Consider the following 23,481-nt stretch of genomic DNA (forward strand, 5'->3'; position numbering starts at 1 on the left):
AGGGTGAGAGCAGCTCTGGCCACCCTTGTAGAGAGCCAGAAAGAGGAGGTGCCTAACGGAGGAGGAAGAGGGCTGAGGGGAAGATGAGAGGCACATGCGTGTCCTGAAAGGTCAGGGCTTTGATGCACCAGGCTATTAACCAAAGAGCTGGTTAGGGAGAGTGGTAGCCACTAGGGAACCCCTGGTGTATCCTAATGGATGAACTATGGGAGATTTTCTACGGCAGACACCTATGCTTAATAAAGAAAGTCAAATGGGGGAGGAGAGTTGCCTTAAAAACAAAATAAAAATAAATAAAGAAAACGAAAAGCCTGAAACAACAAATACTTCACACCACTCAAAACAAAACAAAACAAAACAAAAAACCCAAAAGAGAAGACAGAATCAAGCCACAGTCTAGTTGGACATATATAGACTTTCAAAATTTACTCATGAGCACATATACTGGAGTAGCTGTACAAACAAAGGGAAGCTGAAAGGAACCAGTATGGAGTGAAGGGGCCAAGGAGCCCCTAGGGAAATTGTAGGGTAAAATGATTTATTGTGGGAAATGGGAAAAATGGGAGCACTCTAATTAGTGTGTGAGTGGAGGGTGCTAAATCCAGAAGAAGGAGGGTAAATTAACAGCAAGGAGGGCTGAAAAAGTCATAAGAAGCCGTACTATTAGCTCTCTACCTAAAAACGCCGATAATTATGGAAGCCTATGTATAAATATTCCTATATTGGTTTAAATATAAATTTCACATCTGGTCTGACAACTCCCTTCAGGAGTCAAAGATCTGAAACTGCAGCACCACATGTTATAAACCCTCTCACGAGTTGTTGGTCAACTCCCTCCCCACAGAGCCTTATTGAGATTGCTCTTGGCTGCCCCCTACAGGCAAAAGTCCATATTGCAGCAGACACCTTGCACTTCAGAGGGCCCTGGCTCTAGCCAACCCGAGTGCCTCCTGCAGTGCTCGCCAAGAGCACCCCACTCCCATGCACATCTAGGTGGCACAATGATATCAGGAGGGGATTTGTTTTTCGTCTTGACTGTAGTGACTGTGCCTTCTTCACTATTTACAGAACGGTACCGAGGATGGATTAACTGTATAGAAATTATATGGAATCCTGTCACTGCAATTATGTTTTCATTCCTGTTTGTTTTTTTTAATTAATCTTCTGTGTGATGGTTGTTTCTTCTTTGATTACTCGTTCGTTCATCTGATCAACAAGTATATGTTGAGAACCTACTGTGTGCTGAGCATCTTGGGCTCAACAGTGAGCAAAAAAGAGGAAATATATTTATTTGCTTGACTTTCAGTAATAGAGAAGTCATATCTAAGGCAAACAGCAGGATGGGAACTGTCTTACTGTTCTGTTGCTGTGAAAGACAATAGGAGCAAAGCGACTCATATAGAAGAAAGTGTTTAATTGTGGCCTTGCTTACAGTTTCAGAAGACTCATTACTGTGGGAAACAGACAGACTTGGCCTGGGAGCTGTAGGTAGCAGAGAGAACAAGGACCTTGCCTTGTTTGGGATTTTGAAAGCTCAAAACCCACCCTACTCCCCACCCACCAGCTACACGCCTCCTGAAACAAGGCCACGCCCACTCTCAAAAGGCCACACCTCCTAATCCTCCCCAAATGTTTACATTGGCTGTTTACAGCTAGAGTCAAAGCACTAGGGGCAGGGATTGCAAATCAGTTTGTCATTTTGGGTTATTGAGTCCCCGTTTTTTTTTTTTTGTTTGTTTTTTTTGTTTTCTGTTTTTTCAAGTTTCAGTTTTACTTCCGACCACTAGATGAGGACATTGAGCTGTGGAGATCTCAGATACCAGGAAAGAAAGTGTTGATTTTGTGAGAGGCGGAGCTGGGTATTTACTACATACTCTTGTTAGTGTGGTCCAGACTTGGGGCTAAATAAACTGCTTCCATTGCGCAGATGAAAGTGTTACAAGTCCAAAAAAGAAATCTCTGAGCCGTTCTCTCTTTATTTCCATCAGTATTTACTTTAGTACTTAAGATCTGTGAGAAACGGTACTCAACTGAACTAGAAACAAAAACCTGGATATTTATATGGGAAATGAGGGTGAAATTAGATTTAGGAACTGAGATCCTTGCCCTTATCTACTTCTTGTTTGCGCTTGTGTGGGGAGTTAGTCCCCAGTGTAAGAACTATCCCACTATGCTTTTATATGATAAGGAACAAGACCCGAATAGCTTTAGTTTGCTGGCTTTCGGACAGTCACAAACTCATGCTCTTTTTATGTGTGAATTCTGTGATTATTTTGCTAACATTTCCTGTATTTTGTAGGAGGGATAAAAGAGATCCACACATTCTTTTTGGGTTGTCGTTGAGCTTGGGGTGTGGCAGAGATCTAGATCTCTGTGACAGGATCACTTCCTACATTGGAGTCCTTTTTTGGAAGTTCTTTACAATCCAGACCAAACTTCAAGCCACACACTGGCAGTCATTGAAACTGTGACTGTATACTTCTCTTCAGTAGCATAGATTTCCAAAATAGGACTGAGACAACCTCAGTAGCCTAGCCAATGGCACGTGATTAAACCGACTCACAGTGAGTCCTCTGCATAGTGAAGATGTCAAGTGATTTATCTGAATTCTGTAAATGCCATTGCTTCCTTTTCAAAATGAGGCTAACCCGCCTGTGTAAATACAGTGATGTTCCTCATGAGCTGTTGTTGGTAGAGAACACTTCTCCCCTCTCCTGGAGCTTGTCCCGGATTGAGATGGGACTCTCCATTCTTTGTCATTGCATTCTTCGACCTCCTTCTCTTCTGTTATTCTGCTGCATAACCTGGGTAGTCTTCATGTAGTTCTCCTTCCAGATACATTTTGGGAATGGATTAACCCTGCTCCCTGTTCTGAGGTGTGCATCAAGCTTAATGCTATACGCCTGCAATAATCTATGTTTCCAATTCTATCAAAAAGAACAGCCACATTGACTTGTAAGCTCCGCCAGCAATAATGGTGTGTACGTACACATGTATATGGACATGTGCATGTGTGTTTGTGTATCTTCCTGTGTATACATACAAGTGTGTGTTTTATTCTCTATCTTAATTCTTTGTGTCTCAGCTAAGAACATAGAGGCAGAGCACACCAATGGAGTCTCTAAAACAATTCTGCAAGGGCTGCTTTGTCCTTGACACTGAGAAAGGACTAGTTATGATTACCCAAAGGGTCAGCCCTCATTGTCTTGTGTTCAAAAACCCATCTGTGACAGCAGTTTCTACACTTGGATCCTATGTCCCCAACACGAGTTGTTGGCATAGCATTCAGAATTCCCAAATCTTGATTCTGAAGATGGGCATTTAGATTTTTATTAACTCTTCAGTATCTATTTATGGTGCGCCATATTGGCTAAATGTATAGAGTAACAACTTATTTTCAAGTCCACGTTCCATATCCTAGAAGCTGTGACATTTTCTGCACATTACTTAAAAATCACTGTTTTACTTTAGTCCCTCATAAATGGTGACTAAATATATCTACCATGTATGGTTACTATAACCATCACATTCCTGACTTGGTATAGTGAAACACATCATACACCCAGTGCTGGTTAGTTTTACCTGTCCCTATGACAAAACCTAGAATCACCAAAGAGAGGGCTCTTCATTGAGGGGTTCCCTAAATTAACCTGAGCAATGAGCATGTCTGTGGGACCACTGTCTTGTTAATTGAGGCACAAAGGCCTGGACTGAATGTATATGGCACCATATCATGGGCTGGATCCTGAATTAATACCGAAGAAACTTGGCTGAGCAGAAGGCAGCAAGCGAGACCATGTGCATTCTGTCTGCTCTTTGTGGTTGATGCTCTGAGACGACCTGCCTGAGGAGTAGAGTTAAGTGGTATTTTGATAATAAGTGGTCAGCTAGAGAGAGAAAACCAGGGATCTATAAGGTGAAGTAGAAGTTTCTGATACTGACTTGTGATGCAGACTCACATGGTATTTTGTTGAAGCAAGGCCCATGGACGGACACATGATGTTTGGAGTATAAATAGGACTCAATGGACAGTAGTGGCATACTTGTGTAGCTAGTTTTGCAACACTTCATTGGTCTCACATCTTTATCTTTTCTGATCTTCACTTCATTGAGAGAGGCACGGCTGAGAACTTTTGGTGGCTCAGCTAGTCCTGGTCGCTCCCACTGACTTGTGCAGATTCATCAGAGGCCTAGAGGTTTCTGCTGAATGATGCCACTGCTGCCGATCCTGACACTACTTGTGATGGCTTGTATATGCTTGGCAAAGGGAGTAGCACTATTTGCAGGTGTGGCCTTGTTGGAGTAGGTGTGTCTCTATGGTGGTTGTGAGCTTTAATACCTTTATCCTAGCTGTCTGTCTTTTGGCAGCCCTCAGATGAAGACGTAGAGCTCTCAGTTCTGCCTGCATGATGCCTGCCTGTGCTCTGCCATTTTCTCACCTTGATGATAATGGACTTAATCTCTGAACCTGTAAGCCAGCCCCAATTAAATGTTCTGTACCAGTCCCTTGGTCAAGGTGTCTCTTCACAGCAGTAAAACCCTCACTAAGACACTACTGAATTGGACTACTGGTATCCTGACAAACCAAGATTGGAATCACCCCAAAAATACTACTTTCTAAACAGGTCCACATCTCCTTGTCCTATTTATCATTTTTTCATCCCTATCTTTGGACAGTGGGCTAGAAGAGGGGTCGAAGTATTTGAGAATCCTTATTAGAGTAGGTTTAAAAAAATCTAAGCCTACAAGAAAGTCTTGTAGAGTATTACTTTAAAGTTATCCTTACCCTATCTAAATACAGAAATACCATCATTTGTAGAGTTGGTTGACTAGTGCAAGGTACTTTAATTCACATTATCACACAAGAGGCATATAAACTTTGGCTTGTCTCTATCTCCATAAATATATGTTTTCATTGCCATGGTGAGAAGCTCAGGCGACTGACTAAACTTTCTTTCCAGGTTATTTCTTGGAGACACTTGAGATGTCAATAATATCTTCCAAATATTCCTCATTTTCTTCATTCTAAAATTGGATAGGAAAACAAATCAAATTTTAAGTCTTTTAAGAAAGTATAATGGCTAAGCTTTGTCAACTTGATGCAGTCTGGAATCACCTGAGAGGAGAGTGTCACGAGGGATTGTCTACATTGCAGTGGATTGCGGGCATGTCTTTGTAGCGCTGTCTCAGTTAAGTTACTTGATGGAGAGTCAAGTTTGGTGTATGCAGTTTTGTTCCTTCTGCAGGGGGTTCTGAACTACCCAGGAGTAGAGAAATCAAGCTGAGGAGAGGCAAGCAAGGAAGATGGCGAGTGTGTATGAATTACGTCTTCCTGATGTGAAGTTCTAGCCTTTATTTCCCATCAAAGCTGGATTACAATGTAAAATTATAAGCCGAAAGAAATTCCTTTCTTCTCCAAGTTGCTGTTGTAATCTGTCACAACCACAGAAAGGAAACTAGAACACAAGGGTTTGATGGACAAAGGAGTGTTGGTGTGGGACCCAGTTTAGAACAGAGGACTCTGCAGTGGTCACTGTAAATATTCCATCCTGGAGGATCAGAACAGGGGTCTCTTGGTGGGATGGAACTTTGAGGGGTTATCTTGCCCTTTCAAGGAAAACCATGATCTGGAATGATAGTGGTGAGAAGGAACAAGGTAGCAGTCCCCAAACATAAGCACCATCTAACACTTGGGAATAAAAACATCTAGTCAACAACCAGCTTGATGGGATGGATGCTTTATACATTCAACTGACTGCTGTCTGTCTTTCATTGAACCCTCACCATCTCAGTGCTGTTTCTTGAAAGAATATCATGCAGTCTTTATCTCTCTGCCTCAACTTTTCAAGTACTTGAATTCTCAAGTACTAGAGCTGCAAGTTTGTGCTAATTTTTTTTCTTTTAAATTGATAGGCAAGCATCATTCTTTGAAAACCGGTACAAGAACACTAGCTTCCCTGGCTGTTTTCTATCTCCAAAATATGTCGGGGGAGCTGAGTCCTACAAGCTTGGTAAGCTTAGCAAGTAACTAATACTTATACTCTAGAATTACCTTGTATTTTTACCTTAACTCTCTTCCTTATATGATTTTTAATTGAAGTTTTCTTTTGTTATTCTAGGCCTAGAAGGTTAGTATATGAGGCTTTCTGAGAAATTTAGTTTAGTTCAGGACAGAAGAGATCAGAATACTGTGCACTGTGTTCATCAAGAATGGTGATTCTAGAGGCTGGCTGCTTTCCGACTGGAAAATCCTAGATGCTTTGCAAAGGTAGTTGTAGAAGTTGTGGCAGCCTTTGAATCTGGCCAAATTCAGCACATGATAGAGTTAAAGGGGCTCAGATTGCAGCCAATACTATCCTTGCTGACACTAGCATGCTAATATGATTCAAGACAAATATCCTGCTATCTCTTGGATTTGTTAGTCATTTGTATAATATTTACACGAAAGTATGTTAGCAATGCCTGTCATGTGCTGGGCAAAGGGAAATTTTTCATATCCAAATCTGTAAAATGGTTAATAGGTAAACTCCTTTACCTATTAACGCATTGGTAGTTTCCATGAATTGAAGACTTTCTTTTAAATTAATAAAACTCAAAAAAAAAAAAACCCAACAAACAGCTCTCACCTCTTTTTTATCCTCATCATCTTCAGAACTTTCATTTAATGTTTCAAGTGATTCTGCAAAGGAAGAGAGAGTTATTCCATCTCTGGAGGTAGTCACACTTAAATAGGTCATCTATGATCCCATATGGATTACAAACACAAGGAATCTGCGACCTCGCACCAGTGGAATGAAAGGTCACTTCTTAAAGTGTGTCTTACAGGCTTTAATTGTAAAGATATGTAACAAGTGCACAGGAGAAGTAAAAATCTGGGGAAAAATAACATTTATGCTTTTAATGTCCTTTAACACTGTGATGTTAATATGTATTGGGAAGGCCTATATTAGCAATGAGGACCCATGTGAAAGCCACACTTTCTTTGAGTTTTAGTCAGCAGAAAGTACAGGCAAAGAAACACGAAAGAAGGTTAGCAGTGAGATGATCACTTATGATTCTTGAGGGAGAGACAAAGAGATTGGTGGGGAGAGCAGACAAAGACAGAGACAGAGAGACAGAGAAAGGGACAGAGACAGAGAGAGGAGAAAGATGTTGAAAAGAAACGTGCAGTAAGTCCATGAATGGAGAGATGTGGGGTAGTTTGAGGGTCCTAGGTAGTAGATACAGTACATGAAAATGCCCAAGAATTAGAGACCACTGGGTCTTTTGCTTCAGAAGGACCATTGTCGTTTGGCATGTCTAGGGTTTGGAGACTGAGGAGAAATGGCAGCTGCAGAGAGAGCAGTTAGTATCAGCTCGAGGACCATAATCTACAAGTGTTTGATCTTATGGCTAGTAGGAACCCATATGAGGACAGGATTTTATGTTCACAAAGATGCATATATCTGGGTTCTGGAGAGATGGCTCAGAAGTTAAGAGCATGTATTGTTCTGGATTTCGGTCCCCAGCACCCATGTTGGGCAGTTCACAATGGCCTACAACTCCAGCTCCAGTGATTTCTTATTCCCTACCTGCCTTGAGCACCTACACACACATGCACAAACTCAGAATTATAATACATTAAAAAGTTTTAAGTATACACCAACAGAATGTAATAAAGATAAAATTCACTTAGAATTAACAGCATAGCATTGGTAGTTTTGCTTGACATATACCACAGATCTTTTTACATTGTAACATGAAAAGTTATTATTTTAATGATTATGTAATAATCAATCTTCTTGATTAAATTGTTAATTTTTTATTAAATTGTAATTTATTATACAGTTTCACTAACTCTAATATTTTATCTTTATAGTGATGCCCAATTCCCTTTTTATACTCTTTTATATCTTTGTAATAAGTGTCTAGAAAGCACATTATTTAATCAAAGGTTATAAAGCTTATTATTTTTAAAATCTCTATAATTTCATTAACTTATACTAGTACCAATAAAGTAAAAAATATATCAGATTTACTATTCCTTTTTCACAAGTGAGTTTCATACATATATTTTAAAATCTCACTGTGGTGGGTAGTCCTTGTAAAACTTGGGTTTAAAAATCACCTAAGAGACATTTTTGGCTGTGTCTTTAAGGACATTTCTTGAAAGGTTTAACTGAGGAGGAACCCCTCTGAGCATGATAGCCTCATCTCCTGGGCTGGTGTCCAGGGATGAGTAAAGAGAGGAAAAAGAGAGGAAAAAGCAGATGTCAAGCTGAGCACCTCATTCTTCGCTCACTGCTTCTTGTGTGAATGCACAGTAACCGAAGCACCTCACGTTCACTGCCACATTCTGTCCTCCCTGCTGTGATGAATTCGATTTGCCTGGGAGCCAGCATAAACCTTGGTTCCTTTAAGCTACTTCTGGTTATGTATTTGGTCACAGCAATGAGAAAAATAATGAAAACAATCACTAATGAAGGGGATGAACTTGTAAATCTTCTATGCCATTTAATTGATGAGGTATTGTAGGTCCTAAATAATCCTATTTGCTGTAGTATAGTTTGTTCGTTTGTTTGTTTGTTTGTTTGTTTTTTCCATTGTACAGTTTTGGCTTCTTCGTCAAATATCAAGTATTCATGGGTATGTGGTTTCTATACCAATACCCTGCAGTTTTTATTACTATTACTCTGTAATACACTTGGGGTCAAAGGTAATGATACCCCTAGAAGCTCTTTTATTGTTCAGGATTGTTTTAACTATCCTGGATTTTATTTCATTTTCTTCCGTTTTTATTAAATTGGGTATTTCTTATTTACATTTCAAATGTTATTCTCTTCCCCGTTTCCTGTCCATGAGCCCCCTAACCCCTACCACTCCCCTTCTATATGGGTGTTCCCCTCCCCATCCACCCCCCATTACCACTCCCCGAACAATCCCCTACACTGGGGGGGGTCCAACCTTGGCAGGACCAAGGACTTCCTCTTCCACTGGTGCCCCAACAAGCTATTCATTGCTACCTATGCAGGTGGAGCCCAGGGTCAGTCCATGTATAGTCTCTGGGTAGTGGTTTAGTCCCTGGAAACGCTGGTTGGTTAGCATTGTTGTTCTTATGGGGTCGCAAGCCCCTTCAAGCTCTTTCAGTCCTTTCTCTAATTCCACCAACAGGGATCCCATTCTCAGTTCAGTGGTTTGTTGCTGGCATTCGCCTCTGTATTTGACGTGTTCTGATTGTGTCTCTCAGGAGAGACCTATATTCGGTTCCTGTCAGCATGCACTTCTTTGCTTCATCCATCTTGTCTAGTTTGATGGCTGTATATATATGGGCCACATGTGGGGCAGGCTCTGAATGGCCATTCCTTCAGTCTCTGCTCCAAACTTTGCCTCCCTATCTCCTCCTATGGATATTTTTGTTCCTCTTTTAAAGAAGGAGTGAAGCATCTGCATTTTGGTCATCCTTCTTGAGTTTCATGTGGTCTGTACATCTTGGGTAATTCGAGCATTTGGGCTAATATCCACTTATCAATGAGTGCATACCAAGTGTATTTTTCTGTGATTGGGTTACCTCACTCAGGATGATATTTTCTGTAGCATAGTTTTTATCGTATGAAATTTGTTTAAAAATAGGCTTTCTGCCAACCCTATCCAGTGATTCATATGCCTGCCATTCAGAATGTAAACCATATTTTATCTGCTATTGATATACCTGACATTTTCTTTTGGAGGAAGAGCTGACAATTCTGTCACCAATTTTCTTATTATTTTGATAGTTATGCAGGCTTATACTTATAGATGAAACATAAACATTTCTAACTGTAACTCTGATATTGAATATTGAGATAATTGATTTTGGCTTTCACAAAGGGTAACTTGATTAGTTAGGGGACACCTGAAGGGGCAGTTAAAGTACACTTCTGGTGTGTCTGAGAAGATACTTACAGAGAACAGAGATGACTAGGGCTGTAGGCATTTAAGCCAAAGAAACTGGACCTCAAGATTTCTTTTACCAGGAGTAGTCAATTGTACCAGCTATAGGCTTCTCCAGATGTTGTCTCAGAGTCCAAGCCTGGAGTACAGTGAAGTAGCCCTTTATATGCAGTTTTAGCTTCTCTGTCTCATACATATGGTAACTTACATCTTGACTAGATGCTTTAAACTACTGGGCAATGAGAGTACGAGAACTTGGAATGTGCAGGGAGCAGGGACACGCTGAGAGAACTCAAGTTGCAGGTCCCTAAGGATACCTGAATGTTAGTCTGTTTCCTGCTTCTTTCCCTTGCCTGGGGTTATGGGGTACCACTGTAGGTCTTGATGTGTAGAATATATTGTCCTGGCTTCTTTTGGTCTCTTTGCCTCCTAGATGTCATGAGGAAAAAGACAAGTTCCGGGCTGGAGAGATGGCTCAGCGGTTAAGAGCACCCGACTGCTCTTCCAGAGGTCATGAGTTCAATTCCCAGCAACCACATGGTGGCTCACAACCATCTGTAAGGAGATCTGATGCCCTCTTCTGGTGTATCTGAAGACAGCTACAGTGTACTTATATATAATAAATAAATAAATCTTTAAAAAAAAAAAAACGAGCACAGACATTTTAAAAAAAAAAAAAAAAAAAAAAGACAAGTTCCACGCCCTCAGGCTTCTGGCTCCATGATATTATACACACTCGACTCCCTATCTGCCATAGAAACCTATGGCAACAGAGCAGGTAAAGAACAGACTGGGGTTGTTTGTTTCATGTGTCTGTCATAGCGATGGGAAGTTTAGCATGTCAAACATGGCAGCTAAGGGAGACCCTCAATACTCTAGGCAGAGTGCATGTCCTTGTTCCCAAACACAGACATTGCTATTTTGTGAAAGGAACGCACATCCTTATAATCACGCCCAACACAGCTAGCTCACCTGTAGAATCTGGTTTCATTGAAATCCTTCGAGGTGGGTTGTACTTTTTTACATTCCACCTGAATTTTCTCACAGCAACGGAAGTTTGAATAATCATGACTTTTGTGAACTCTTCTAAGCCTTGTATCTAAAAGTTAACGGAATCCATATTAATTTCTGAACGCCTGTTATACAATTACATGTTACTCTGGTAAGCTGGTATCCTAAGTCCTCAGCCCCCTAACTGCTGGGATGGCTGACGCCAGCCACCACACTTGGTTCTGCACATACACTCTTCCTGGATGCATTTGGGAATTCTCTTTCACACAGATTTTTATGGTAACTGCACTGGTTCAGTTTGCTTTCTTTCCTGACACCTGAAGATCAAGCCACACTAAATATGCTGCTGCCTATTCTAGCAGAGCATTGGAGACATGTTTTCTTTGCTAGCTATCAGAAATGGCCAGATTTTGCCTTTTACCTGAAGAGCGATAGGCGAGTACTATTGATCTTTAGGATGACGTTTTGTTCCAAGTCATTCTTAAGGATGCTTGGATATGGACTATACCTGGGGGACACTGTTGAGGGTGCTCATTCCACAACAGCATTTATTGTAAACATCATTTACTACCCTTTCCTTTTTTGATCTAGTGGTAGCTGGTAGGGCCATTTGACATTTTGATTGGCAGTCGGCAGACTCTGCCTTATGTCTTATAGTCTTGAGTTCAGCACTGCTAGACCCACAGCTTCTGTTCTAGTAACTCCTGTGATCCTTCAGAGAGAACTCCACTCTGACTGCATGGACCATGGCAGCCACAGCTGCTATTCAACCTTTAGCTCCAGCTGCTTTAGGAGACCTTGCTCTGATGTTCTAACCAACCGCCTCTCCAAGCAACTTGCATCAGTTTTACAGTATCCCACTTGAGGCAAAACAAGCCTCTGTCAGCTTGTGGTGAGCAACCTGTTCATCCTTTAGCTTTTCTTACAGAAGGCAGGAGAGGGAGCCCTCCCCAGTGACTCTGGGCAAAGTTTGTGTTTAGTCATAAAGACATGTGATTGGTGCACAGGACTGTGATTAGTATACTACAAGACTGTCCTATTCCCGTTCCTATGTAAACAAGCTATCTCTTAGCTTCTTAAAGTCAGTCTGGGAGGCCTGTTTCCTGTATGTTCTCCCTTACCATTGGAATGTTAGGTCTAAAATCTCTCTCCTACTTATGGTCTTACTTCAGATACAGCCAACAGAGGTAGCTGAACAAAAAGTAATCAGGAACCTGGGAATTCTCATTCTAGCAATGGTAGTGGCCACTGCAAAAAGGCTGCTGAAGGGTTGTGGAGAGATTCGGAGATGGTAAGATGGTGACAGGTGGCTCCTGTATTGAAAACACTGTGAACAGAGGGCCAAAGGCAGAAACCGAAGCCATGGAGATGGTCAGGCTGTGGTTGCTAGGAAACCAAGGATTATGGAGCAAAGAGTCCCTTTGAACTCCTAACAGTTTAAATAGCAAAGTGTTCATTTTTATATTTATCTTCTGAGTTGGAACAAAATTGCTGCCACTCTATTTAGTGGGGTTTCTCAGGACCTTCTAGAGTACTGTTGATACAGTCCTTCTGAAATGCATGAAGAAAGTGGTGGGGTCTCTTTTCCTAGGTGCCACCGAACTAAAATGTAACTGTGGCCAAAATTCTATACTGTGGTGTGTTTCATTGTAACTGTGGCCAAAATTCTATACTGTGGTGTGTTTCATTGTAACTGTGGCCAAAATTCTATACTGTTGTGTGTTTCATTGTAACTGTGGCCAAAATTCTATTCCTTGGTGAGATTTGCTGGCATAGGCATTGGACGGGAAAAGCTTGTGTTTAGGTTACTGAGTGCAAAAGCAGTCAATGAACACTAAGTGAATGGGCATGGCGTGGGTAAGTATGGGATAGTGGGCTGGAGGAAAGAAGGAGATGGGAGGGCAGAAAGCTCAACGGCAGTGGCAGGTTTTCCAATATCAATGCGTTTTTGGTGTTTCTGTACCTGATGGCATGTCACGGGAATTAGGAAAGGTGCCTTATAAATTTTTCGCAACTGGCAGTCTTCTGCAGATCCATGGATGAGGACAACATGGGTTACCGTTTCATCATAGATGTCAGTTTTTGTGGTCTTGGGTATGTCCCTTACGAAGACATTGCAGAGTTTCAACTGCATCTTGTAGTTCCAGTCCTTAAGGAGAAGCGCAGCCTTGTGTCATTAGCTTATAGTCAGTTTCTGCCCCTATCTTTGTGCAGATTTGCTTGGGGACCGGGGTAAGTAGGAAGAATTCAGAAGGACCCCTCTTACCTCAAAAGATAAGTTTTCCCGGATCTTTTGGGCAGTAATGGCAAGTCCGATTTTTTGCCACATTTTATATTTCATGTTAGGGTATTTTTTTTCAAAGCCTTCATACAAGTGGCTAATGGGAATAAAATACGTCTGGGGAAAAAAAAAGAAGATAGAATGTGACCAATTTGTGGAAGCCTGTGGCTGAAGAAATGCCTGTCATCTCCATACAGTGACATTCAAGCTAAGAACTAAGACGCATGTTACAGCCCAGAAATCTCATAAAATGCATTTATTAGCTTTATTATAACTCGGACTTGAAAAGTCTTTCTATACTTGAAAAGACACAAGTGTAGAAAGTTTCATCGTCCAAGAAGAACGTTTTAGTCTGTTTGTTTTTCTTTCTTAAAACTGTGTTTCTAGGTGGAATCCGGTATCTGTACATCTTGAAATTAGAATACCAATCACCATCTTACATATTTATCTTTATTCTTTTCATTGGCAAATAATAGCTGTACATGACAATGAGAAAGAAATCAAGTTAATTAACATGTCCTACTTGTAGAGTTTTGTGTCCAGGACATTACAAATCTAGTCCTTTAACCATTTGGACATATGTATTATTATTACTGCATTCACCATGCAGTACAAAGAATACTAAAGTCTATTCTTCCAGTGAACTACGATGTGCCCTTGACCAGCACCTTCCTTTTTCCATATACGTCTGGTAACCACCCCTCTGTGCTTTCCCAGACAAGCCTGCTGTTTTACATTCTGCATGGAGGTAAAAAACACGCACTATTTTTCTTTCTGTTCCTGGTTTCTAATATTTGCACAATCCTCATCCAGATCACTCATGCTGCTGCAAAAGTAGAATCTCGTTCATTAAAACATTTTTTATTGCTTTAATGAATGACATTTATGCTATAAGTTAATTAATTTGCACAGCCGCCATGGCACACCTGCAGAAATCAGGGGGGTAACCTGCAGTAAATTCTTTCCGCCCATCCAGTGGGTTCCAGGGATGGGACTCAGGTCATCAGCCTTGGTAGCAAGTTCCTGTACCGATGAGTCAGTCATCTCTCGAGCCCATCCTTCTTTTCAGAGGCTGAGTAGCACTCCATGGTATGTATGTTTTCCTAAACCAAGTATCAGTTGCTGGGCACTGTGGTTGGTTTCATTTCTGGACTCGTGAATAACACTGCAATAAACATGGAGAAATAGGTGTCTCTCCACAGGATGCTGATTCCTTCTTCCTTTAGATTCTTTGTATTGACTTTCCCACTCCAGGCACACAGGCTGTCTTTCCATCCTTCGGTGACCTTCTCGATGCCTTTCACCAGTATCTTATTTTTATTCTAAAGATCTGCACTTTCCACCAAAACTTATTCCTTTGTAGTTTTTCTGAGATTGCTCTTCTGACTTCTATTTTAGAGGGTTCACTCTTAGCCTAGAGTAACACACTTATTTTTGTATGTTATATCTTACGATCTTGTTGGGTTTGTTTGCTAGTTCTACCATTTTTAACATGGTTACCGGGCATATTCTCTGCATGAGGTCATTTCACCGTCACTGACGGACCACATCCTTTCCAACCTGGATACCTGGTATTTATTTTGTCCTCTTGATTTTTGTGGCTCCGTCTCCAGTGTTCTGTTGAGTGAAAATGATGAAAATGTGTAATAGGAGAAAGGGACCTCTCAGGTTTTCCCTTTCATTACAATGTTAACTTTGTGCTAAGTATATGCATGCATGCATTCATGCATATATGTATGTATGTATGTATGTATGTATGTATACAGGTATATGTACACATATGTACACAATCTGCCTTTATCGTGTTTGCTTATTGTCCTTCTGTCTCTAACTTTTCAGGCTGTTTCTTATGGATTACTGATGAATTTTATGAGGTGTTTATTTATGAGGGAGCTTGAGATTTTGACTGCTGTGCTCTTGATGCAGCAGCGTGTCACCTTGACTGACTTGGACATCTTCAATCGTATGAGCATACTTGGGATACATCATACCTGGTTGTGATAAATAACCTCTTTTCTGTGCTTTTGTGTTTGTGTTTCCAGCCTTATTTCGAGAATTTTGTGTCTGTATTTGCCACAAATACTGGTCTGTGGCTCTTCTATTTTTGTTTTCTGTTTTTCTGATTTTAGTGTTCAGATGAATGCTGACCTCACAAATTTGGAAGAAACCTGTCCTTTTGCTATTCTTTCCTGCCTTCTTTGGTGCATCTTATGGTTAAGCTGTGCACTCTCACTTGACTTTCTCAGTTATTGTAAAGTAGCACTGGAAGTGCTGAAATGGATTTTCACATAGGTGTGAAAATAAATCCCTGGAGGGTTTGACACCATGCGGGCAGAAGCCAGTGCATAGCTTGTTTGTTTGCTTGTTTCTCTTCCCCTCCCTTCCTTTCTCTCCCCTTCACTCTTTCCTCTTCCACCACCCCATCTGTCTTTTATAGACAGGGTCTCTGTATTTAGCCCAGGTTCACTTCTAACTCACAATCCATTGACCACCACACTTGGTTTTCTGTTTACTTTCAAGACTCAGGTCCCTTTGATAGTCCTTCTTACATCATTTCTATCATCCCCATCCTAATTTGTTTTTAAACTTTCATCTCAATCTGTGTAGAGCAAATCTTAAACTCTCCATTTGACCATTTATTTCATGTTTATATTGTGCTGATATTTCCGATCTCTCCTATGTTTAAGGGCAGTTTCTCTTTAATTATGTATATTCGCCTTGAGTGAGTTGACTCTAACTGTACTCAGTGCTTTAGCGACTTGTCAGCTCAGAGCATCCTCTGGGCAATGTTAACATGTTTTATACGACACATACTCCATTCTTATTTTCATGCCATCATCACTGTTTAATGTTTCTTTGTGTGTGCAAAAATTATAATCTCAAGAAAAAGCTTTCAAAATTTTATGATTCCAGATGACACTCTGTAGAGATTACAGATTCCCCTCCCTTCCTCTGAATTGCTGAGATTTGTTGCAGGGAGCTATTAATTATCTGATCACTGAGGCTCAGTGAAGGTTGACATTTATAATTTGCTTAGGTTAATTAATAGATGGCGTTAGGTGGCTTCCAAACCGAGTAACATGAAAGTAAGTTAATTTTGAAACTACCTCCACTTTGGATTTAGTGGAGGTAGTTTCAAACCTCTCCTCACTGACACAGTAGATCTAGAGAAGGCAGTGCTCCCCCTCATCACTGACACAGTAGATCTAGAGAAGGCAGTGCTCCCCCTCAGCACTGACACAGTAGAGCTAGAGAAGGCAGTGCTCCCCCCTCAGCACTGACACAGTAGAGCTAGAGAAGGCAGTGCTCCCCCTCATCACTGACACAGTAGAGCTAGAGAAGGCAGTGCTCCCCCTCATCACTGACACAGTAGATCTAGAGAAGGCAGTGCTCCCCCTCAGCACTGACACAGTAGAGCTAGAGAAGGCAGTGCTTCCCCCTCAGCACTGACACAGTAGAGCTAGAGAAGGCAGTGCTCCCCCTCATCACTGACACAGTATTATCTAGAGAAGGCAGTGCTCCCCCTCATCACTGACACAGTATTATCTAGAGAAGGCAGTGCTCCCCCTCAGCACTGACACAGTAGAGCTAGAGAAGGCAGTGCTCCCCCCTCAGCACTGACACAGTAGAGCTAGAGAAGGCAGTGCTCCCCCTCATCACTGACACAGTATTATCTAGAGAAGGCAGTGCTCCCTCTCAGCACTGACATAGTAGATCTAAAGAAGGTAGTCTCCCCCTCAGCACTGACACAGTAGAGCTAGAGATGCAGTGCTCCCTCTTACATTTATACAGTAGACCTAGGGAAGGCGGGGCTCAGACTCAGCATTGGTGGGGCAGATCAGCAGAAGGCCACTTTATGCTCAATCTTTGCTTTCATGGTCTGTTATTTCTGTTATTTATTCATTTAGTTGGATACTAGTGGTTTGAAATAATCTCCTTTCTGATAACTGAACCTTTAAAGTCCTTAAATGTTGGCAGTATTTGTTTTGTTATCTTTGTTTATTTGTTTTGACACAAGGTCTTGGTCTTAGTAGCTTTAGCTGGCCTATGATTTCAGTCACTTTATTGAATACAATTTCACAATTCATCAAACTCACCATCTTCTGTAGGGCTCTTTACTTTCTGCATGGTGACTGGAGAATTGTGGGAGGCAGGGCTCAGGTTGCGTTTAAGGGCTGTCCTACTTTCTTTTCTGTTACTGTGATAAAATAATCTGACCCAAAAAATCATTATCTGGCCAAAGAGGTGTTTTTAGCTTCTCATTCCAAGTAATAATCCATCGTTTTGGGTAAGGTATGCAGGGCCTCAAGCAACTGGTTTCATCCCATCCATGGTCAAGAGCAGAGAGAGAATAAACTCATCTTGCTTACTTTATTTGCTCTTAGCTAAGCTCTCTTCTCTTTTACTGTTTACAGCCCCCTGGCTAGGGAACAGGGCCACCAACAAAGGGCTTCATCTTCCATTGGATAAAAGTCAATACAATCCCCTATAGATGCACTCACATGCCAGCCTATCATGCCAGCTTGATATAGGTCATTTCTAATTAAGACTCTCTCTTCCCAGACTGTGTCAAATTGACCGTTCAAAATAACTAGTGCATGGCCAACCTTATTGATTTCTCTTCTGAAGGCTTTCAGACTTCTCTTTGGACATGCCTGTTTATCATGATGGAAAACAACATCCCATGAATTTGGTGAGGTCTTGTGCTCAGTTATGGTGGGTTTGCTATGTATACAGTGCCTTTATAAATGCTTGCTAGGGTTTTTATTCAAATGCTAGTCACGCAGAACGTTACATGTATGTATTTTACTGTGCCACTACTTAAAGATGCTTTTAAAATTAATAGATGTGATTACTTTAGTTAAAAAAATCTATCTAAAGAGATCTGAAAGGCTCTGGGAGAGACTGAGTAGCAGCATAAAGTCCATGCAAATGATAATGACGATTTTGTGTGTGTGTGTGTGTGTGTGTGTGTGTATGTATGTATACATACACAGACATGAGCTCATACATGTATATACAAATAAGCATCACATTTAAATCACTTGTGACTGATACCTAGACATTCTGTAACTCTTTCAGGTGCCAACTCAGTTGAAATACTCCACTGACACTATGCTTGTTTCTCCCTGCTTTAACTACCTAAGCTAAAATATGAAGAAAAATTTTGGCCCTTGAGCATTAATCCAGAGACAAGATAGCAAACTCTATCCATCTGCAACCCTTGGACTTTCAAGCCTCTTTTCCACTTATAAAATATCTTTTCTTTAAGAAACACGTGCCCCTGTGAAAATTCAATTTCTTCTTTTACCAGACCTTCTCAGTCTTACCTACTCTATCCCTAAAATATTCGGCAAATGCTTTTAATATTAGTTAAACATCTTCATGCTTAGAATAATATTTGAAGGCTCTTAGAGCCACACTTTAAAGTCTCTTCACTTAGAATCCCTTATAAAAACATCACATACTTCATTTGTATTAAAAATGTCCAAGTTGTCTCCAATATGTCTCTTCATACTTGGTTTATTGGAAGTAGAGCACTTGCACATAGGTGTTATATCTTTTGTGTCCATTTGTACTAATATTCTCTCTCCCTTTTTCTGTTCCCACTTAGTGCCACTGACCTGAGAAAATGTCAGGTCATTTGTCCTTCAGAACGTCCTGCACTGTAGATAAATCAGATGATCCCCTCTTGGTTTCACTGACTTGTTTGTCTCCTTGTGTTTCCTGGAAAACCATTTCCAGATAATGGTTTTGCCTACAGGTTTAAAGAGCCTCTCGTCTTGTTTCTTCCCAGTGCTTTCATGGGTGAACATTATTCTTTTGGGGGCTCCTGGTATACTGATGATTTTGTCCTCAGTCATGTCTCCAGTGGGAAGGAGGCTTTTTAATCCACTCTGATCAGCTTTCCTACCAATACATTCCAGTGCTGACTCTTCCCCATTTTCCCTATCTGACAGTTTATGGCCCATTCTTTTCCTTTTCTTGTCCTCTTTAATAAAGACAATTTTATTGTGATGAATTCACAAATAAAAAAAATCACACAGATTAAAATCTTCATTTAAGTAAGAATTTGCTTAGACCTAAACTCTATACACATCTTAGTGAAACTTCCTAGTTAAATTCTTTCATTGTGGTGGGCTCACTTTTGAAACTATTTTGCTAGGGTGTTACTGTTAGTATCAGAAGCTGTTTCCAGCTAGCCTCTGAATCCAGTGATGATGTCACCCCTAGGCAATGGGGGTGGGCGCTCCTGCCTCTGTTACCATGGCAACGGCTGCACACTCCCTCAGGTGCATCATCTATGTGAGTCATCACCTGGGTTAACTACATCAAGGCCCTGATAAAAGACAGAGACCCGATCCATCTCTCTCTTTCTCCTCTTCCTCGTTTCTTTCCCCCTTTCAATAAAATACCACTCTTGTGGGAACTGTTCTGGTTTGGAGGGATCTGTGTAGGAACAGGTTGTTTTCAACTAACGATTATGTAAAGTATCCATTAGTAAATAATGAATGTTCCTTTATGATTTCTATTTAAAAATGCACATTGTCACTGGCCCCTAGACACATGCTAAGTACTAAAATATTCTGTTTGATAGCAGACATTGAATGAGATACAGCAGTAAGAGCGAGGAGCTGTTCCAACCTCCACAACAGTTTTGCAGGTGGCAGAATATTGCATCCGTTCTTTAGTCAAACAGTTTAACTCTCCTATTATTTCCCCGCTGAGCAGATATTCTGTGTGAGGCAGTGTATAACTTCTAGTCTGAGCAACCTCTGACTCTGAGGACACTCTATCCATCTCCAGGTGTGGCTTTGACCTTTTAAGCTGTTAAGAAAAGAGAAAAAAAAAAACGAATATGCTGGTGAATTTCTGTCACCTACATTTTCCTGCTTCAGGCTTAACAATTACACTCTATTTGCATCATCCTGGAAATAGTTCCCCTTAAAGTAAAGTTATTAACTTAGCAGTGACTTTCATACAGAATATTCTGAAACAGGTGGCTCTTTCTGACTTCTGTCTGTAGGCCAACCTGTACCCATTTTAAATGCTTGAACCTCCCACTCATATAAACACAAGAGCCACAGTTGATAAATTTAAATCTTCAAAGATGGTCCTTTGTGTAGTTTTATCTATTAGAAGAGAAGGGGATGGGGGATGGGGTAGGGTCTCAGTGAAGGGGGGACCAGGAAGGGGCAGTTTGATGCAAACAGACAGACAAATAAACAGAAAGAAAGGTATGGCTTGGAAATCTGCAGGTTGTTGTCCATTGTATCTGGTCTTGGAAAACTGCTCTCTTAAAAAAAAATCTCTTGGGACCCTCTCATCCCTGGTGTCTGGAACTTTCTAGTGGCTATCCCCAGTTGCCCATCTCCCATTGTACATATTTCTATGCGATTTTCTGACCCTCTGTACTTCTTTCCTGACCGTTCCAATACCTGATCCTGCCCCCCTTTTCCCCTACCCCTCTTGTCTCCCTCTCATTTTCCTCCCTCTACCTCCTGTGATTATTTTGTTACCCCTTCTATATAGGATTTAAGCATCCACACTTGGGTCTTCTTCATAAGCTCCATCTGATTTGTGGGTTGTATCGTTGGTATTCTGAGCTTTTTGGCTAATATCCATTTATCAGTGAGTGCATACCATGTGTGTTCTTTTCTGTCTGGGTTACCTCAATCAGGATGATATTTTCTAGTTCCATGCATTTGCCTGAGAATTTCATGAAGTCATTTTTTAAATAGCTGAGCAGTACTCCATTGTGTAAATGTCCCACATTTTCTGTATCCATTCTTCTGGACATCTGGGTTCTTTCCAGCTTCTGGCTATTATAAATAAGGCTGCTATGAACATAGTGGGATATGTGTCTTTGTTGTATGTTGGAGCATCTTTTGGGTATATGCCCAGGAATGGTATAGCTGGGTGCTCAGGTAGTGCAATGTCCAATTTTCTGAGGAATCTCCAGACCGATTTCCAGAGTGGTTGTACCAGCTTGAAGTCCCTCCAACAATAGAGGAGTGTTTCTCTTTCTCCACATCCTTGCCAGCATCTGTTGTCACCTGAGATTTGATCTTAGCCATTCTGACAGGTGTGAGGTAGGATCTCAGGTTTGGTTTGATTTGCTGATGACTAAGATGTTGAACATTTCTTTAGGTACTTCTTAGCCATTCAATATTCCTCGGCTGAGAATTCTTTGTTTAGCTCTCTACCCCATTTTTAATAGGGTTATTTGACTCCCTGGAGTCTAACTTCTTGAGTTCTTTGTATATGTTGGATATTAGTCCTCTATCAGATGTAGGATTGTTAAAGATCTTTCTCCAATTTGTTGGTTGCCATCTTGTACTAATGACAGTATCCTTTGCCTTACAGAAGCTTTGCAATTTTATCAGGTCCCATTTGTCAATTCTTGATCTTAGAGCATAAGCATTTGGTGTTCTGTCAGGAAATTTTCCCCACTACCCGTGTGTTCCAGGCTCTTCCCCACTTTTTCTTCTATTAGTTTGAGTGTCTCTGGTTTTATGTGGACGTCCTTGATCCACTTGGACTTAAGCTTTGAACATGGTGATAAGAATGGATCAATTTGCATTCTTCTACATGCTGACCTCTAGTTGAACCAGCACCATTTGTTGAAAATGCTTTCTTTTTTTAATCACTGGATGGTTTTTAGCTTCTTTGTCAAAGACCAATTGACCATAGGTGTGTGGGTTCATTTCTGGATCTTCAATTCTATTTCATTGATCTGTCTGCCTGTCTCTGAACCAACACCATACAGTTTGTTTGGTTTTTTATTTTTTTATTTTTTTTCACAATTGCTGTAATATAGCTTGAGGTTAGGGATGATGATTCCACCAGAAGTTCTTTTACTGTTACTAGTTTTCACTATCCTGGGTTTTTTTTGTTATTCTAGATGAATTTGCAAATTGCTCTTTTTAACTCTATGAAGAATTGAGTTAGAATTTTATGGTGATTGCACTGAATCTGTAGATTGCTTTTGGCAAAATGGTCATTTTTACTATATTAATCCTGCCAATTCCTGAGCATGGGAGATCTTTCCATCTTCTGAGATCTTCAATTCTTTCTTCAGAGACTTGAAATTCTTGTCATACAGATCTTTCACTTGCTTGGTTAGAGGTACACCGAGGTACTTTATGGTATTTGCGACTATTGTGAAGGGTGTCATTTCCCTAATTTCTTTCTCAGCCTGTTTATCCTTTGAGTAAAGGAAGGCTACTGATTTGTTTGAGTTAATTTTATATCCAGCCACTTTGCTGAAGTTGTTTATCAAGTTTAGTAGTTCTCTGGTGGAACTTTTGAGGTCACTTATTTTAACCACTATTTGGTTCTCTGGAGTCTGATTTCTTGGGTTCTTTGGTATATTTTGGCTATTAGCCCTCTATGACTCAATAGAGATGAGTTTAGGCAAAATATGCAACAAAGAGGAGATAGAACCTGTAGAGACCACCTCTCATAGATAGGCACAGCCCCCAGTTGATGGATGGGGCTACCCACCCATGTCAAATTTGTTAACCCAGAAATGATCCTGTCCAAAGGAAAGACAGTGACAAAAAGGGAAACAGAGACTGAAGGAAAGGCCATCCAGAAACCACCCCACCTAGGGATCCATCCCATCTGGAGACACCATACCAAACACTACTGCTGATGCCAAGATGTGCTTTTGACAGGAGCTGGGTATAGCTGTTCCCTGAGAAGTTTTACCAACACCTTATCAATACAGATGCAGATACTTAAACAGCCAACCATCAGACTGGGGACCCCAATGAAGAGCTAGGGGAAGGACTGAAGGAGCTGAAGGGGATTGCAACCCCATAGGAAGAACACTAATATCAACTAACCAGACCACCCATTGATTCCAGAGACTAAACCACCAACCAAAGAGTATACATGGAGGCAGCCATGGCTCTAGATACATATGTAGCTGAGGATGGCCTTATATGGCATTAATGGGAGGGGAGGTTCTTGGTCCTATGCTGGAGGCTTGATGCCCAAGCATAGGGGGAATGCTATAGCACGGTGAGGCAGGAGTGGGTAAATGGGTGGAGGAGCACCTTCACAGAGGTAAAGGGGAGGAGGAAGAGAGCAGATGGGATGGGGGGGGCTGTTGTGGAGCAGTAACCAAGAAAGAGGACATTATTTGAAATGCAAATGAATAAAATGATTAATAAAAATGTAATAAAAAGTATGTCTTCATTTTATAACATGAAAAGTCATAAATTCTTCATTTTGCAAAGTTCTTTTTTTTTTCTTAAAAATAAACCACTTGA

The 23,481-nt window shown here is 40.8% G+C and overlaps 1 protein-coding gene across 6 annotated transcripts in view; it reads right to left on the minus strand.

Annotated features, from left to right (window-relative positions):
- Positions 1-4,825: 4,825 nt before the first annotated feature.
- Positions 4,826-23,481, minus strand: part of Slc9c1 (solute carrier family 9 member C1) — a 66,872-nt gene continuing 48,216 nt past the window's right edge. For all 6 annotated transcript variants that reach the window (NM_001008762.3, NM_001437751.1, NM_001437748.1 and 3 more), the window contains 6 exon segments: positions 4,826-5,025; positions 6,627-6,679; positions 10,882-11,008; positions 12,884-13,069; positions 13,187-13,318; positions 19,847-20,029. In NM_001008762.3, coding sequence (NP_001008762.2) covers positions 4,963-5,025; positions 6,627-6,679; positions 10,882-11,008; positions 12,884-13,069; positions 13,187-13,318; positions 19,847-20,029 — 744 coding nt within the window. In that variant the 3' untranslated portion in view covers positions 4,826-4,962.

The sequence above is a fragment of the Rattus norvegicus genome, chromosome 11 (genome assembly GCF_021556685.1).
Source record: "Rattus norvegicus strain SHRSP/BbbUtx chromosome 11, alternate assembly SHRSP_T2T, whole genome shotgun sequence".
Taxonomy (NCBI): domain Eukaryota; kingdom Metazoa; phylum Chordata; class Mammalia; order Rodentia; family Muridae; genus Rattus; species Rattus norvegicus.